General features: G+C 29.7%; 1 protein-coding gene across 7 annotated transcripts in view; it reads right to left on the bottom strand.

The window, feature by feature from the left end:
* The window catches only part of LOC122503420 (RNA binding protein fox-1 homolog 2), a 411323-nt gene that overhangs the window by 241026 nt on the left and 150228 nt on the right, over positions 1 to 20069 (bottom strand). For all 7 annotated transcript variants that reach the window (XM_043613948.1, XM_043613951.1, XM_043613952.1 and 4 more), the window contains one exon: positions 11949 to 12236. In XM_043613948.1, coding sequence (XP_043469883.1) covers positions 11949 to 12233 — 285 coding nt within the window. In that variant the 5' untranslated portion in view covers positions 12234 to 12236. The remainder of the gene's footprint in view (positions 1 to 11948; positions 12237 to 20069) is intronic.

A 20069-nucleotide genomic window follows, 5' to 3' on the forward strand; every position in this document is an offset into this window, starting at 1 on the left:
TACTTCAGGAATAAGTATACAAAATTTGAATAAAATCTGACAAAAACCATTTTACGCGACTAATACCTTAAGATCAATAATTCTAATTAGCATAGAAAAATTCGTCTTTTTTTAAGAATCCAACGGTTTAAAAAACTCATTTTTGATAAAAAGTGTAGATATTGTGTTTTGAAATCAGGACGGCAGCATTGACTTGGGTACCGGGTCACTCAGGAACTAAGGGAAATGAAAGAGTTGACGTCTTGGCTAAAACAGGTTTCGAGACGGCATTGATAGGTCCTGAACCAGCTTGGTTATAGGAGCCACAGAAAGATGGGGTCAAAAGGAACACGAAACATATTGGGCAGAAATTGGAAGTTAAAAGTTTTGAACGTTCAAATGAACGAAATTTATTTATTTCTTCTTTAAATTAAATTTTTATTCCTATAATTTTGCGTCACTATCAAGCAAATTAATTATAATGTTTCTAAATGTAAAATTTGAGTTTTTAATTTAAATTGTAATCAATAATCTATAAAAAGATTTTTAACAAAAAATATTTCATTCATTTGAACGTTCAAAACTTTTTGTTCATCAGAAATTGGGTGCTCATCAGGAGGCGAGTGACCGATCTCCTGAAACTGGATAAGATCAGAGTTAGAACCGTAATTTGCCAGCTTACGGTCCATGATCTATTGAATAACCGCACCAGCACAAAATAGGTGGACAAGTTTCACCTACATGCAAATTGTGTGAGACGTGCAATGAAACCGCTGCTCACATATTATTTGAATGCCCTGCGTTGGCTAGGATCAGACATTCTAGCTGGGGTCAAGCAATCATTGACCCTGAGCAGGTGGGCAACTTATCGATAAAAGAGATACTGGACTTCTGAAGGAGAACAGGACTCTGAGTAAGTTGCATTAAAACGAGCGAACTTGAGTTTGGTACAATGGGTACACGGAAAAAAAAGTTCACGAATCTCTCGTGAACTAGTATATCACTTTTGGATGGGACACAAAATTTCAAAATTTTCATTCACTTTTGATTAGAAATGGCGAACGTCAACGAAAAACTGAAACAAAGTTAAGGAATTTTTGATGAACTGTTAAGGAAGAGTAGTTCGTCAAAAGTAGAGGTACAAGTTCACGAAAAAATCGTGAACTCGCGAGTGTCAGTAGTATGCGCAGTTCGTAATGCGCATCAAATATGGCTGATCAAGCATTCATCATTCAGTCGGTGTCATCGGTGTTTACATTCGGGAAAATTCTTTGATGAAAGTTATTATTTAGAATCAGTGTTTTTTATTACTTAGTGAATATTTTTGTTTGCTAATTTCCTTTGTGAAACAAATAATTCATAAAATGAATTAAAAGTTACGATAAGGGACTTTTTCTACTTTGCACGGTCCTGATTTTTACAGACACAGGTAGAAAAATTTCATGGAAGTCTAGATACATGCTAGCGCCACCACTGGAATTTGCATGGCAGTTTATCTCACCGGCATCTTCTAGCGCCTTGCATGGCGTGAACACTTTCCGCTAGAATGCAACATAACCTCAAATTTCTGTTGTATAAAGTGTCAACGGTGTTGGTTTTTGACACTGTTACTGTAAAGAAATAAATAATTTTTTATAAAAATTTAATAATTATTTATTCTTAAAATTTTCACATTTAAAAAAAATTGTATACACACGGAAAAAATTAATTTAGTACATTTTACGAAACTAATTTTGGAATAGCGGATACGGAGAGGAGTTTAGTATAAGTTAAAACAGAATCAATAGTAATATATATGATGACTGCGTTTCTCGAAAACTCAAAAAAACTTCTGTGGAATTCACAAATGATCGGTTGGACGTTCTAATTCAAGAGTTTTGTAAAATGTTTAGCCTGAAGCGCATGCGCCACGGAAAAAAATATTCACGGAGAAAAAAATAAATGAAGCAGAAAAAAGAATTTCTTAAAGTACCAATGAGCTCTCAAAACCATTTTTTCTCGTCTTCTATAGGAGATAGATGATTGGTTCGAAACATGTGACTTCACTCTACAACGCAATGGTTCGCTTTGATTGGCTTATTTTATTCTAACACTAACTTAACGGAAATACGCATGCATATAAACGAATTCTGACGCAACGCATATACAATATAACTTGCACTTGTAGATGAAAGAATTGAGTTTCTTTATATACTAACTGAGCAGATTAAAACTGCGCTTGTGAGAAATGTCAATATACTGAATATTAATTTTTAAAAAAATCATTTTTTTAAAAGTTATACAAAATATTTTATAGTTTTTAAAATAACATTTTTTAATTATAATTAGTTATAAAATCTCTATAAAATTTTACAATTTTTAAAAAATAATTTTATTCTTAATTTTAAATTATAAATAAATTGCTAAAAAATTTTCAAAATTAAATTCAAACTCAAAAAATTTTAATATTAAATTGTCTAAAATTTGAAGTAATAACAGTTAAAACTAATAAAAATTAGATTTAATTAAAATTTTGAAAAATTAATATAGGGTCAAACCATCATATTTCAAATAAAGTCGTTGCGGCCTAATTTAAAAAAAAATTAATACTTTTAGAAATGAATCTGTATGATCTCTGAAAAACGAAATGAAAACAATCCTTTCTAAAAAAATGCAAAGCAGAAAAAGCTCGAATTGAAAAAAGTCGAACTCGAAAAGTATCGAAGCAAGAAATAAGCATAGAGAATAAAAAAGAACATAGAAAGCGCACCTCACACTCTAAATGTAAACGAAATAGATGGAGCTGTCTTGGGTTTGTCTGGTTTATCTCAAGAAAAATTTATAAATAAAATTATTTTATTTATAAATAAAATGAAATCATAAATAAAAAAAAGAAGGATATCAAATAATAAAAATATAAAAATTAAAAATATAAAATAGAATTTAATTAAAAATTAAAAATTAAAATAGAATTAAGAATAAAGCAGCAACAAAGTCGACCGCCAAGCGGTCGACGAGGGCTCTTGTTTTATATAAAAAATTATTAAATTAAAAAACTGAACATTAGTAAAAATTGAACAAAAATGAAGAAGGAATAGAAACAACGAAGACGGCCGAGGGCCGTCTGAGGCGCTAGTTATATTAAAATATTTATTACTTTTCTTAAAATATGAGTGTAAAGTGAAGAAGGTGCGAAAAAATGGCACTTTTTTAGCAATTAGAAAATATTTTAAAAAGTATTGAAAAATTCATAAAGTGCAAAAAGATTTATTGATTCATGTTTAAAATTAGTTGATTAATTATTCTTAATTATAAAACTAGTAAAAATATAAAAATAATAGATAAAATATGTTTTTAAAGTCGACCCGCCAAATAACCTAATTTTGACGTTTTTATCAATTAATTACGAGAAGGTGGAATTATTGAATTAAATAAAAACTCACCGAATATAGAGTATTTTTGATGAACTTTCAGGGTTTCTTATCACTTTTTTAATATTTCCTTTAAATATACACGGAGAGAAATCTGCTGCTAATATTACTCGAAAGAGCACATTACTTAAATTGCTTAACGTTTCTCTTATATTTTTAGCATGGATTTATATACTTATTGTAAAAATACTTTCAATGCAATAAGCATAAGAGACAGTAGCTAATTTTGCACGAAATCTTTATTATAAATACATAAAGAGAACGTGCTATAAAAGTATTAGATTCTTCTTATAAGAATCGCTCGAACTCCGACTGATTTTCAGGCGGACTTTATACAACACAATCTTACCTGCGTATACGCACATATAACTCACGCACACATATATTTCTCTCTCTCTCTCTCTCTCTCTCTCTCTCTCTCTCTCTCTCTCTCTCTCTCTCTCTCTCTCTCTCTCTCTCTCTCTCTCTCTCTCTCTCTCTCTCTCTCTCTCTCTATATATATATATATATATATTTGATATTTCTTTGTCCTGTAAAACATTATTATATATTATACGAAGTATGAAATGTATTAAATGAATAAAATATTTTCTTGTTCTAAGAATATATATAGTTAATTGAATTATTTTATTTGATTCATTCAATTTTTTGTAACGTTCGTTCAAGTAATTCAAGATTTAAATGAAGAAAACATTTATTTTGTGAGAGAACGCAGATATTCTTGATCCAAGAAAATATGGAATTCGATCAAGAAGTTAAGTAGCATGTAAGAAATGCAGAATATATTAATTCAAAATCATTTATGTATCAAATCAAGAAAGTATGTTCTCTGTCCAAGAAAATATTTTCTTGATTTGAGAAAATTTATAGATTTCAATCAAAAAAATACTTTCTCAATACAAGTAAATTATTTACTTAAATTACCCCCCCCCTTACCCCCATCCCATCTTTTCTAATACTTAGGTCAAACATTTTTATTATTTAATTAATTAACATTTATATTTTTTATTTAAATAATTAAATAATTGTTATTTTACATATATATTTACATTTAATTATTACTTAACACAAATACAACAAATATACCTTGAAAGAAAATTTTCCACGGTCGGAGGAATTGAACTCGGGTTGCACGCACCAGAAGCCGTCACGCTACCACTATGCCATCCTAGCCTCAATGGACAGTTTTCAAAAACTGATATTTAAGTTGCATATACATTTAAAGAAAAATATTTTCTTGGATCAAGAACACTGGCATTGTGTTAAATAAAAAAAAGTTTCAAAGCAAATAAATAAAATGATTCGATTCAAGAAACATGAATTCTCCACACAATACTTTATTATTTTGCTTAAGAACATGATATTCTAGATTCAATACTTTTTGGTACTTCGGAAAAGTAAAATATTTGGTTGAAATAATTACATATTGAGTTCTGCCAAATACTAAATTGTTAATTCAAGAATTCTGTTCAATGCTAATAATTACTTGACACAAGAAAATGAATTTCTTTCTTCAAATAAATATGGGATTAATTGAATGTAATTTTTAATCAACTTGAAACAAATATTTACTTACATTAACCTTCGTATTTTCTTGAATCAGGATTATATGAGCGTTGAATTAAGTAAAAACTTTTTTAAAGGAAACAAAAGAATGATTTAATTCAAGATCTTACACTTAATTGAATTGAATAAATAAAATATTTCATTCCAGAAAATATAACATTCTCGCAAGAAATTAATGATTTTGAAACATGAGAATATAGAAATGCTTCAAGTAAAAGAAATGCTTAGATTAATTAATATTTCTTTGAAACAAAATAATTTTTAATTGAGTTGAAACAATTATTAACTTGTATTAATCTTCCCATTTTCTTGGCTCAAGACTATGGGTGTTGGATAAAATAAATAGTTGCTTTAAAGGAAATAAAAAAATTATTTGACTCAAGATACCAAATGACTCAAGGTAAATTACTTGACGTGAGAACATGATATTCTTGATTCAATACTTTTTCGAGACTTGGCGCATGTAAAACAGTTCGTTTGAAACAGTAAGATATTTACTTATGTCAAACCCATATTTTCTTATTTCAATAACTTTGATCAATGCTCAAAATTACTTGACACAAGAAAATAAATTTCTTCCAATAAGAAAATATGGGTTTGTTTCAAATAAATCAGGTCAAGAAAATGCATTTACTTGATTCAATGAACTTTTTTTTTCAGTGTATACGCAAGTAAGATTGTGTTGTATAAAGTCCGCCTGAAAATCAGTCGGAGTTCGAGCGATTCTTATAAGAAGAATCTAATACTTTTATAGCACGTTCTCTTTATATTTATAATAAAGATTTCGTGCAAAATTAGCAGCTGCTTTTTGTTTTTATTGCATCGAACTCTCCATTACATTAAATAGATGATTTCGTATATAAATTATTATAACCTCAAGCTAAAATTCTATTCAGCAGTGACTAATAAAATTTGTAAAGATTCTGCAAGCAATAATAGCAACAGATTTCTTTCCGTGTACAATATATATTGAGTTGAAAGTACGCGATTTATGAATTGTTGCGTACTTTACAACTTAATAACTCTGTTAAAGAAAAATAAAAAAATTTGGCACTTTCACAACTTCTAAATAACAACGAAATCTATACACTCAAAAATTTTCGTTTTGGTCCCGGGACTAATTTAAAAAATATAAAGGTTTAAACATTGCACACTTTTTCAGGTTAAAACTATTTATTTTCTTAAAATTGAAGTTGGTTTTTAATTTAAACACTATGATCGGAACGTGCGATTAACAATAAGAAACCAACTTCAATTTTAATAAAGTAAATAGTTTTAACTTGAAAAGGTGTACAATTTTTAAACCTTTATATTTTTTAAATTAGATCCGGGACCAAAACGAAAATTTGTAAGTGTATAGATTTCGTTGTGATTTAGAAGTTGTGAAAATGCCAAATTTTTTTATTTTTCTTTAACGGAGTTATTAAGTTGTAAAGTACGCAACAATTCAGAAATCGCGTACTTTCAACTCAATATTTCTTGTATATTCAAAGGAAAAATTAAAAAAGTGATAAGAAATCCTGAAAGTTCATCAAAAATACTCTTTATTGGGTGAGTTTTTATTTAATTTAATAATTCCACCTTCTCGTAATTTTATTAATTGATAAAAACGTCAAAATTAGGTTATTTGGCGGATCAACTTTAAAAAGATATTTTATCTATTATTTTTATATTTTTACTAGTTTTATTATTAAAAAATAATTAATCAACTAATTTTAAACATGAATCAATAAATTTTTTTGCACTTTTAAGAATTTTTCAATACTTTTTAAAATATTTTCTAATTGCTAAAAAAGTGCCATTTTTCGCACCTTCTCCACTTTACACTCATATTTTAAGAAAAATAATAAATATTTTAATATAATTCTTTTCATTTCGTTCTTCAGAGATCATACAGATTCATTTCTAAAAGTATCAATTTTTTTAAAAATTAGGCCGCAACGACTTTATTTGAAATATGGGGTTGCATACATTTGTATCAGAATGAAAAGAGCATAAAGGCGCTCTCTCACCTCTACTGCCTGCCTGCCTGCACAGGCAGGCGCAATGAGAGTAAGGGAGAAAAAACATTTAATTTGAATTTTCTGACTCTCTTACTCTTATGTGTTACCATGACGACCTGCAGGCAGGCAGGCAGGCAGTAGAGCTGTGCGAGCGCCTTAATGACTATTATGTCGAATTCACAAACGTAGAATCTGTAACTTTACGAATTTATTTTTATCGAATACAAAATTTAAGAAAATTATTTTCACGAATTAACATTGACATAATTTTTATTTTCACTAAACAATAATTGATATAATTTTAAAACAGTCGATTTCTTATTTAGTCGAAAGTTTAAAAATCCGAAATTTAATTAAACCTAATTTTATTTTGTCTAATGGTGGTTCAATATAATGTGAATATTAACAAAATTTATTATAGCCAAATTTATAACTAACCTAAATGTAACTGAACCGAAAAGTAATAGTACATATTCCTTATTCTATAGAAATTAAAAGTGTTCGAATTATCATTTAATCGAATATTTATTATATAGAATTAATTTTAATCGATATTTCGAAATCTCGAAATGCAAATTAATCTAAACTAATTTTTAAGGAAAATACAACTAAGCGAATTTCTAATTATCCGAAAGCTAATTTGGTAGAAAATTTTTGTGGGTGAATTTAATTTGAGCCAAAAAGCAAGTAGCCGCAACGTCATCTATTATAATCTTAAAGTGGCGGAAAAGCTATTTGTAAGAATGGTTAAATAGTCGAAACGCCATCTATTCGAATTGTCCAGTAGACGATTCGTAATTTAGTCGAATGGAAAAAACGTCGAATGGACAAAACGTCGAATTTTGAAAACATCGAATTGTCAATTCGTCGAATTCTCAAAACATCGAATTGTCAATACACTGGAGCTTCACTTATTTTCAGTCTCACTTATTTGTTGTCGCACTTATTTTCACCATTTCCAGTCTCTCTTATTTTCAGTTAAAAGGTTCTCCGTGCGTTCTCATTGGTTGTTGTTAAATAATCCACCAATCAAATCAACTCGAATGTTACATTTCAGAGTGAAAATAAGTGCGACTTTGCCTTTCAGTTTGTTTCGACTTAGTGAAAATAAGTGAAGCTCCAGTGTACGTCCAATGTTTAAAACGTCGAATGATAAAAACGTCGAATCGTCAAAAGTTCGAAAAAATTTGTTTGATCTAAGTAAACATTAACTTAAAACAAAGAAATCTTTACTTAGATCAATCAAATTTTGTCGAACTTTTGACGATTCGATGTTTTTAGCATTCGACGTTTTTATCATTCGACGTATTGACAATTCGATGTTTTGAGAATTCGACGAATTGACAATTCGATGTTTTCAAAATTCGACGTTTTGTCCATTCGACGTTTTTTCCATTCGACTAAATTACGAATCGTCTACTGGACAATTCGAATAGATGGCGTTTCGACTATTTAACCATTCTTACAAATAGCTTTTCCGCCACTTTAAGATTATAATAGATGACGTTGCGGCTACTTGCTTTTTGGCTCAAATTAAATTCACCCACAAAAATTTTCTACCAAATTAGCTTTCGGATAATTAGAAATTCGCTTAGTTGTATTTTCCTTAAAAATTAGTTTAGATTAATTTGCATTTCGAGATTTCGAAATATCGATTAAAATTAATTCTATATAATAAATATTCGATTAAATGATAATTCGAACACTTTTAATTTCTATAGAATAAGGAATATGTACTATTACTTTTCGGTTCAGTTACATTTAGGTTAGTTATAAATTTGGCTATAATAAATTTTGTTAATATTCACATTATATTGAACCACCATTCGACAAAATAAAATTAGGTTTAATTAAATTTCGGATTTTTAAACTTTCGACTAAATAAGAAATCGACTATTTTAAAATTATATCAATTATTGTTTAGTGAAAATAAAAATTATGTCAATGTTAATTCGTGAAAATAATTTTCTTAAATTTTGTATTCGCTAAAAATAAATTCGTAAAGTTACAGATTCTACGTTTGTGAATTCGACACAGTCATTATGCTCTTTTCATTCTGATACAAATGTATGCAACCCGAAATATGTAATGGTTTGACCCTATATGTATATATATTGTCATCGGTAAATATTATGATAAACTATAAAATTTATTGAAATGTAAATTAAAAGAAATTAATAATAATTAAAAGTTTGGATTACAAAATCACATAAAAAATGTTACGAATTTGGAACAATGAAAATAATGTGAAATACGTAAAAGAAAACAATTATCCAAATGTTACCGGCAGGTAAAGCAGTTCTCTTTTTCCTTCCACATATTGATCTCTATACAGCAGACAAGTTAATACCGACGCGACGAGACAAGCTTTAACATACCTATTTATAACGCGACTTTTGGTACACCCCGTATAGAATTTTACGAAACTCTGTTCGAGAATTCACGATAGACAGCGAAGTGAAAACTCAAACCACGCGAAATTAGTTTCGTAAAATCTGCTGAACTTATTTTTTCCGTGCAGCAAATAATGATTAAAATTTTGATTAGGCTTGGGATTAAGAAAAGGTTACCGTTTTCGTGTATTAACTCTTCAAATATGTTAAAATTTCATTGTAGGCAGATAATTAGTAAATGTTTTTTACATGTACACCATTTTTTTAATTATATTCGTCAAAAGAAACGACATAGTAATCATTTTTTAATTCACGAAATAAAGTTTTGGCAGGTGAGGTTATGTTCATTCCAGCACTGCGATCAGAATGCGAGAAAGGCGCTAGACTACAAAAGTGTTTCAAATGCTTTCAGCGCCACTACAGCGCAATGGAACGCAAGAGTGGCACCATCAGGGATGGGTAAATGTAACAAACTCGAGGTTTTCTACGTATGTTACATGTATGTTACATAAAGTAACATACGTATGTAACCCCCCACTCTCGAAAATTACATGGATGTAACAATGTAAGGACGTAACATACTAGGTAACATACAGTAACAAACCCAGGTAACATACATGAAGTATGTTACGTACCCATCCCTGGGCACCATGCTAGCGCTACTAAATTTTTCTACTAGGGGAGTCGGAGTCAAGCTGAAGTCGCACAGACAGCGAGTATTGAAAGCATCCGAACCTAAAAATTGCTACACTGAGAAAATTGGATATTAAAAATCTTAATATACTAGATATTAAGAAAAGATGCTAATGCATATCATCCAGATGTTATGGTTTAATCATGGATTAATATCTCAGATGTTAAAAAGTATAATCTGTAAATGTGAGGTTATGTTTGAACAAGTCTTTTTCCAATATCTTAGATATTAAATTTGAACATCTAAGAAGTTTACATAGTTCACTGTCACAGATATTGATCATTAATATCTAGATAATAAGGCTTAATATCTATTTTTCTCAGTGTACGTGCGAGCCGCATACGCTATTTTTTTCGCCATTAATATGAAAAAGCAAACATTTCAATCTTTCAAGCATTCAATCTTTCAATCATTCAATCTTTCAATTTTTCAATCCCAATCTCTCAACCATTCAATGTCAATCATTCGGGACGCATGAATAATAATAATCTCTAGAAATCATTAGTTAGAAGTTTTAAATGATTGAATTTCATTTATTAGAATTTTTTTTAGCAGAATTTCATTTTTTTCGAATGTTTGTTTAATCGACTTTAAATTGACCCGAATATTTACATTAACAGATTTATAAATACTCGAATTTTTATTTATGAGAATTATCATTTAACACAATTTCAATTAATGGTACTTTCCATTAAAATGAATTCTTATTTATACGAATTTTTATACTTGCAGCAATTTTGCAAATATTACTGTAAGTTTAGATGTAGTGGGGGAACTATTAAATGAAGTTTTCTAGAAGCTAAAATAAAAAAATGTGATTGTAAATTATTGTTTAAAAGCTTTATTTCATGGTTTCTCATCAAACAGTCACAAGAATGCGTAAAGTAATCATTTTACACACTAAAAATCACTTTACACACTGGAATTCACTTTACCCACTGCTAGCGGCGTGTTAAGTAACACTTTACACACCGCTATAAAAAGAAGTACTTTACACACAGTTTTCTGTATGTAAAATTAAATTTTACAGGTTAGTGTTACAAAAAAAGTCTTTTTACGGCAGTTGTCCAGAACTGCTTGAAAAAGTGCTACTTTATTTGCCCAAAACAGGTCCCAAAAAAACACTTTTTCATGTCTATGGCGAAAAAAAAAATTTTTTTCCCGACATTTCCCTGACTTTACTAACAAAATATTTTTTTCTTTGACATTTTCGTAACTTTACTGACATGTGGCTACCCTGTATTATTTTCTAAATTTTGAGGGTGCACAGTCCCCCACATAAAATCTGTTTTTGCAATACTAACCTGTAAAATTGAATTTTACACACAGAAAACTGTTTAAAGTGTAACTTTACACACCGCTAACAGTGTGTAAAGTGATTTTTAGTGCGTAAAATGGTTACTTTACGTATTCTTGTGACTGTTTGATGAGAAACAATGAAATTAAGCTTTTAAACAACAATTTACAATCACATTGTTTTATTTTAGTTTCTAGAAAACTTTATTTAACAGTTCTCCCAGTACACCTTAACTTACAGTTATATTGCTGCAAGTTTAGTTGTTGTAGTGTTGCAAAAAATTTCGTATGGCACTCGTATAATCAACGATTTTACGCACTTGTTTCATAAATAACTATTGTGTAAATATCTCAAAAGTCCGCGTGCCTGAGTGGAAAATATTTTACAAAATTATGTTTCTATTCCTTAATTACTTGTATTTAGTTAAAAAATTGTGCATTAAAAAAAATAAAAAAAATAATTTATAATCTATGCTTTAAAACTTCATACGGCTCTGAATGTAATGGACCATAGTGATTGTTTAGAATTGAGGCTTTTGACAAAGTGATTCTCTTAGTGACATTTTACGAATATTTTAACTACTTTTATAAAAAAGAGTAAACTTACAATTGCTTGTTGGTCAACACCATTAGTTGAGGGTGGTGGACTGAAACTGGTTGCAGTTTGTTGGCCAGGTGTGACTGTATGTGGTGCTCCAGTGGGGGGTGGTACTTGTGGTCCTCCAGGTGTTGGTTGTTGTGATGCTCCGCTCGGCTCTTCTTTGACAGGAACTGGGGGTGGCGGTTTTACATCTCCAGCAGCACTAGCTGATCCCACGACCCCTGTGACTCCATTCACAGGAGGAGGAAACACTCCACCACCATAGGGCGCAGCCATTCCTGTCTGCACCATGTGCTACACAGAAAATATTTTTAAATTATGAAAACATATAACTTTTATAAAGTATTTTAATTTTTATTTATTCTCTAAATTTCCAATACAATCTACATTGTATATAGGTAGACCAATCGATTCGTCTTGATGTTGGGAATAGAAAATTTCTTTAAAAATGAAAGTTTTGGAATTTCTATAATTAAAATTAGTAAATACACACAAGCAACATCAGAGTGACATTCACCGCAGTAGAAATGTTCGATGCAATGACGATGTAACGCTCTTCTTAACCTTTGCGCAGCTAAAACGTTTTTATAATTGTAAATTGCAAAAAAGACTTAAATTCACCCAGATATCTTGCTACAATCGAATGATAACAAATAATGAATTTAATAATGTTGCGATTAATTTCGCTCTTGTTTAGACAATTAATGATGATTTAAACAAATTACTGTGTCACTGGAACTTTGTTGGGGATTAAAATTGTTCAGATAGGGGAGACCGGGGCGTTATAGATAACTTTTCATTCTTTGTTGTTTTTCTAGGCTATTTTTGTTTTAAGAAAATTTTTATCTCTCGGAAAAGTTACTCTGATATCTTAGCTTTCTTTTAAAAAGTAACATAAACAATAATGCTTTTTGAAAAACGAATGCAAGATCATGCTCATTCAATTTTTGGTGCAAGATAATTTTTAGTGTATTTTCCATGCAATAAAAGTCTTATTCAAAATTGTGTTCAAAAAATTGTCATGGACAGAACTATAAATTTAACCTAAATCTTCCTTTTAATATTAAATTACAATTGAGGGCGTGGAACGGATAACTGCCTGCAACGTATGGTTGAAAGGGACTATACCAGTCAGATATCAATGAGAGGCCTTGAGGCGCTCACTATTGTCTGACTGGTATAGTCCTTTTCGACCATGCGTTGCAGGCAGTTATCCGTTCCACGCCCTCAATTATTTATCTGATAATTTCAGTGGATATCTATTGTTTATAAGAAGCTTTAAATAAATAACCTCTCTTATGTAATAAAAATTATTTTGTAAGCAATTGTAATTAAAAATTTCATTGAACTAAATATTTCATAAAATTCATACACTGAAAGACTTTTCGTTTTAAAATTTAATATATTTTATGTCAAAGAGGGGAAAATGCTGTTTTTGTATTATTTAATCATATGACTATAACAGTTTTTGACAACACAATACTGCACGGAGAAAATTTGTTCCTTACATTTTACCGAATTTTTTAATAAACTTGGGATATAGTAGCATAATCGTAATTTTTAATAATTTTTATATTATTTTTTCGGTAACAATATTTAAAATCTAATGTGATATCTTTATTCCTTAAGAACTAGTACTGTAAAAGTTGAAAAAAAATTGAAACTGAACGTTTAATGTAAATTAAATAAATACCTCCTTGATGGGCACTAACGTTTCAGGAATAGTTCGGTAAAACTTTCTTGACTTGCTTAAAGTGTTAGTTTTCAGGAATAGTTCGGGAAAACTTCCTTGACTTGCCTAAAGTTTTAATTTTCTGGATTGAAATACTTTATTTCAAGTGTCCCGCAGTCAAATGAAAGACTTTCACACTAATAGTTGATTTTTCCAACTTATTTAGACTTAATTAATAATCCTTTCATTATTATTTAAATTAAAATTCAATTAATTAATTATTTTAAACACTTATTAATTGCCAAATATGTAATAAATGCTTTTAAATCAAGTAAAAAGAAAATATAAAATGGCAATAACATACTTATTTTTTTAACATATAATTTATTCATTTTAATTAAATATGAATAATAGTAAGTAAGTAAGCAAATAAACATAAGTAAGTAAGCAAAAAGGAAATAAATAAATAAGCAATTAAACATATAAGTAAGTATGTAAGTAAGTAAATAAGTAGGTAAGCAAGTAAGCAAAAAGGAAATAACTTGCTTGCTTACTAGCTTACTTTCCTTCTTGCTTACTTTGCTTACTTGCTTATTTCTTTCTTGCTTACTTGCTTACCTACTTATTTGCTTACTTCCTAATTTCCTTCTTGCTTACTTGCTTGTTTCCTTTCTGCTTACTTACTTCCTTATATGCTTACTTGCTTACTTTCTTATTTCCTTCTTGCTTACTTTGCTTACTTGCTTATTTCTTTCTTGCTTACTTTGCTTACTTGCTTATTTCCTCCTTGCTTATTTCCTTCTTGATTACTTACTTTCTTATTTGCTTACTTTCTTACTTGCTTATTTCCTTCTTGCTTACTTTATTCTTTATTTGCTTACTTGCTTATTTCCTTTTCGCTTTATAATACCTCACAATTATTATTTAATATTTCAGAAAGATTAATTTTCTATTAATTAATTTAATAATTTCCAACTTGCACTATTAATATGTATATTTTTAATTTTAAACACAAAAATTTGAAAATAATAAGGATTTTTATAAATTATTGTTTTATTCCATTAAATACAAATTTAAACATTTTTCTTTATAATAGTAAAAACATAATTTAAAAATATTTCATAAATTGACCTTGAATATAGTTAGAAATGATTCATTAATATAAATAATTTTTAATTTTGTACAACGATAGTTTATTAATTTGAATCTTTCTCACAAGCGGTGAAATAAAATTGAGATTAATATATAAGGACAGTTGAAACTTTCTGAAGCATTAATGTAAAGCGTGCGATGTGTGTATTAGTGTATGCGTTTAGAATGTACTGTAGGCAGGTGTATCAATTAGTATTTGTTCGTCAACAATTGTAGGGGGTTTAGGTAGTGATTAAAGTAGGTAAATTGAGAGTTACGGCAGTATTAATATAGATCTACTGAAGTAACATTATTTTTTATTTTTGTTCTTCAAGTTTTACCGAACTTTCAGTAAATTGCAACTCGTCAGTTTTACCGAAGACTTTATCTTACGTTTTACCGAACTATTCAATAAATTGCAACTCGTCAGTTTTACGGAAGACTTTATCTTACGTTTTACCGAACTTTCAATAAATATGAATGTAGCGAGCACTTGGCTTACGTTTTACCGAACTGTAAGTGAAGCGCTAATACATGTATCGTGAGCTTTATGATTTTTACATTATTTTCCAATGCAATTTCTTTTACAGTCTAGTTCTTGAAAAATTACTGTTTTGACACTTTGTCCCAGTTTTACCGAACTAAATTCAGTAAAATTTCAGGAATAAATTTTCTCCGTGTGAAAATTAGTATAGTCCATTTTGAAAATTAGTAGTGTTATGTGAAATATTATTATAAAATTGAATTTAACAGGTTATATATATATAAGATATTGAGAAAATTATTTCATTTATAAGTATAAAAAATACTATAATTTGAAAAGAATGTTTGAAAATTTAATATGATTCTATATCAAGCAGAAATAGTATAACACATATTAGCAAATATTGTAAAGGAATGACTTAATTTTTCATACGGCATCGTATTAAATCTTCTCCGAATCGCTCCGAGTGATCCCGACAGTTTCCGAGTACTTTCGTTCTTTGTAAACAGTGTAAATTGTGCTTTTATATTTTAAGAAGACTATTTTTACATACATGAAGTTTTAAATAATATTCATCAAAGCACAATAAATGAGTATGAATAAATCATTGAAAAATATTATTTTCAAGTTGTGTAATGTGTAACCTGTGTAACTACCCAGTAAACGAAAACTAATTGAAATGAATTAAAAAGAATTCACAAAGAGCTTGAGTGAATCCCGCTTTGTGACAAATACGAATTGGAGCCATGATGCAATTTTCCTGAATTCGTGAAACTGTATTGAACTTCCGAACCTTCTATCCGTACCAATTCACTGGACAAGTTTTGAGCCTTTAATTTTTTTCAATTCGTTAGCACGAATTCAATGCATTCCTTGGCCATTTCTTTCGAATGCGAATTCGTTTGGACAAATTGGTACATATTGAATTAAATTCAATTGAATATACAAAGAGCTTGAGTGAATCCCGTTTTGTGACAAATACGAATTGGAGCCTACCAAAAATGTTAATTCGTTTCAATTCATTTGAATTAGTTTTTTTTTACTGGGTAACATCACATTGTTTTTGAGGTTAGGTTAAAGATCAAACTTTTATTTCGGTTGGTAGAATTCTTTTAAAAACTCTTGCGGTGAGATTTTAAATGCATAATGTATATAAAGTCAGAATAATAATAATAAAATGAATAAATCATAATAATTATTATTATTATACATAATTATTATAAATTATTATTTTTAAATTATTATTAGGGGAAAGGTGTACGAGATGATCCCCTGGGGCAAGATGATCCTTTTGAATTTTGGAGAGCCTATTAGCGCTACCTTTTAGGCAAATACGGTAATACGTTGCCAATGACATATCTATGAATCAGTCAAACTGTTATGACAACACGCGAAATGTCCATTCGGGGAAATAGATTCGGGGGAATGTACGGTAATCCGCGTCATTAAAAAAATTCTATTGGAAAAAATAAAAATTTCATACTTTTGATCTAAGGAAAGCTTAACTTTGGGCTTAGATAACTTTTGTTGTAGTAGCTGAAATTCCATGTTTCTTGTACTCACGGCTTCAGTATCTCTTCAACTAAGTGTTCTGATTGGTATTATGGAATAACAGAGCTCGTAGGTTAAGTTACGAACAAATTACAAAATAGTGGCATTTGGGGCAAGATGATCCCTCAATGGGTGTACAAGATGATCCCCCCTAATTCCCATGTATTTCGTCTCACCTCAAAGTGAATTTTCTAGTATTAATAAAAAATTTAATTTTTCTCGCTTCTTATATGATTTTATTATGAAAACTAACTTATCTAAAACAAAAAGTTGACATCTACATCTATTTTATTAATTTTCTTGTTGTAGACAATGCCTCGTAATTATAAAATTGAAAAATGAATCTTGGTGAGTGTTCAAAGGAATTTATAACCTAAATAAAGCATATTTAATATTAATTAGCTGCAAATATTTCAAATCAGAAAAGTTAGATAGATTAATTATCTAGTAGTGCGTACAAAAAAAAACTCGAATATGTTGATTTTTCTTTGAATAACCCAGGCGGAAAAGTCGGACGAATGTCGGAATTTACAACCGGCTGGGATCCGCGCCCGTACAGACCGCAAGTACCGACGGTCTGTACCGATTCGGATCTGAAAAAGCAACCGGCGCGGTACAGATTATGCTCCGACTGTCGGAACCGTCTTCCCACTATTGTCAGTACCGGCTCGGTACTGGATTTCTTCCGCCGGCGGATCTTATTCTTCTGCGGCGTCGGAAGAATGACGAATACGTTTAGTCTGTACTGGCTCGGTGCTGGGCCGGATCCGACTGCGGATGTCGTCATTTATTGTCACATTATAAATTTATTTTCAATAAATGTGTCATAACTAAATAATTATTACAATAATTAATTGCATTATTTTAGAAAATAATGATTAATTAATAAATGAATTTAATCAAAATATTGAGTAATTATTTATTAAGAGTTTTTTCAAAATTAAGCAATTAAAAAAATTTGTTGTGCACTTATAGTTTATAATTATTATAAATAAATTTATACTATTAATATAAATTTATTATTATTGAGATATTATTAATTAATATTATTGAGAATTAATAATAAATTATTAATATTAATAAATATTAATATTCATGTTAATAATTTATTATTAATTCTCAATAATATTAATGTTAATTAATAATATCTCAATAATAATAAATTTATTATTATTGTGATATTAATTAAAATTATTAATATTATTATGTTCAATATTATTATATTGAGATACAATTATTTAATATATTAAATAATAATAAAAATATAGCTGTAGCATTGACGCGTAGTTATTCGACAAGTTTTATTTCAGCTTGTGACACTTGAGAGTATTTAAGATTTGAGAGTCCCATGCGAGCGTAGCATAGTGGTTAGCGTGCGAGATTTCGGTGCGTAAATATTCGGTTAGGCGTAGGTTCCGTACCCCCAAGCGTTAGGATTTTTCAAATGTCTATGTAATAAAAAATTGCGTTTAAGTGTATAAAAAAATAAAAAAAATGTGTAAAGTGAACTGTCAATGAATTGTCATCAGTATTTATCTTTTGCAATTAATTATTATTTTTTTTATTGATATTTGTTGAAATTATCATTTGGATCCGATCCGGTTGTCAGTCGGTAGAATGCCAGCGCTCGGCTGGCTATTAAATGAAAAATCCACGGTCGGTAGAGTGCCAGGTCCCAGCCGGTTGAATTATACACGGAACGGCTTCTCCCGGCCGGTCAGCGGGCGGTAGAATGCCAGTTCCGAGCCGGTTGCCAGCGCGCTCCTGGCCTAGTCACTATTCGGTAGAATGCCCGTTCACATTCGGTTGGCAGGCGGTTCCGAGCCAGTACAGTTACACCGGCGTCAGTACGGACTAGGATCCGCGCCGGTTGGAAATTTCCGCCTGGGAATAGGTTTTTTCCCTTAGGGGGATCATCTCTTACACCTTTCCCCTATTGTTAGTATTAATTGAAAATAAAGATTTGTAATAATATTTTAATAGTTACAATTTTTTGCAATAAAAATACTTTATTTACAATTTTTAAATTAAATAAAAATTATTTATGTTCAGTTGAAAATTGTCCCACAATAAAAAAAATAATTTCCAATATATTCAGTTTTAATAAATAGTGATTTTTATACAAAATATTCTTACATTTCTTAAATAACTTGGTTTCTCGCAGGTGCAGAAATATGTCTGGCCTTTAAAATATAAGGCCAGCTAAAAGAGGACTATCATATGTATTTGCGAAAAATGCGTACGATTTTTAAAGGTCAGGCTAGGATAGGTTTTAGATTTAATATGTGTCTAGTGTATTGCGACAAGGTTTGTGTATGTGTCACGTCTGTATAAAACTACATAATGTTATCTACGAATCATTAAGGAGAATTCAATAGAAAGAAAACTCCCCTCATTGCACAGGACCACAAAATTTTTTTAAAAGAAAGTATTGACCGGACCATGTTTTATATATGTCTTTTGGGTCGCTGAATTCGAATCCGAACTCAGTTTTGCGCTATCACGTCAAGTTTCTTCAAAATGGCGGATCCAATATGGCTGTCGAATTTTTTTAAAATGTATCAGATTTACTTAAAATTTGTTACTCGGGGGTTCTTGAGGTCGCTGAATACGAATTTCACCTTAGTTTTTCAAAATTCAAAATGTCGGATCCAATATGGCTGACGTATTTTTAAAAAATTTATCAGATTTATTCGAAACTTGTTACCTGGGGGTTTTTGGGGTCCCTGAATACGAATTTCACCTTAGTTTTAAAAAATCCAAAATAGCGGATCCAATATGGGTAACGAATTATTTAAAAATTTATCAGATTTTGAATTTTTGAAAACTAAGGTGAAATTCGTATTCAGCGACCCCAAAAACCCCCGAGTATAACGTTTCAGGTAAATCCAATAATTTTTTTAAAAATTGGTCAGCCATATTGGATCCGCCATTTTGAATTTTTGAAAACTAAGGTGAAATTCGTATTTAGCAACCCCAAAAACCCCCGAGTAACAAGATTCAGACGAATTGGGTGAATTTTAAAAAAATTGACGCCATATTGGATCCGCCATCTTAAATTTTGAATATTTACAAGCTTCTTTGATTGTTTAACATTAAATAATATTTTTTCAGTGTTTTAAAGTTGTTTTTTAATAGAATCTTCTGCTTATTTTTATTTAAATCTTGTTTACAGTCAGTTTTTTTCGAATTTTATTAATTTGTGAAGAAACTTGACGTGATGGCAGAAAACTTAGTTCGGATTTGAATTGACCCAAAAAACATATAAAAAAACATAGTCCGGTCAATA

The sequence above is a fragment of the Leptopilina heterotoma genome, unplaced genomic scaffold (genome assembly GCF_015476425.1).
Source record: "Leptopilina heterotoma isolate Lh14 unplaced genomic scaffold, ASM1547642v1 Lhet_260, whole genome shotgun sequence".
Lineage (NCBI taxonomy): Eukaryota > Metazoa > Arthropoda > Insecta > Hymenoptera > Figitidae > Leptopilina > Leptopilina heterotoma.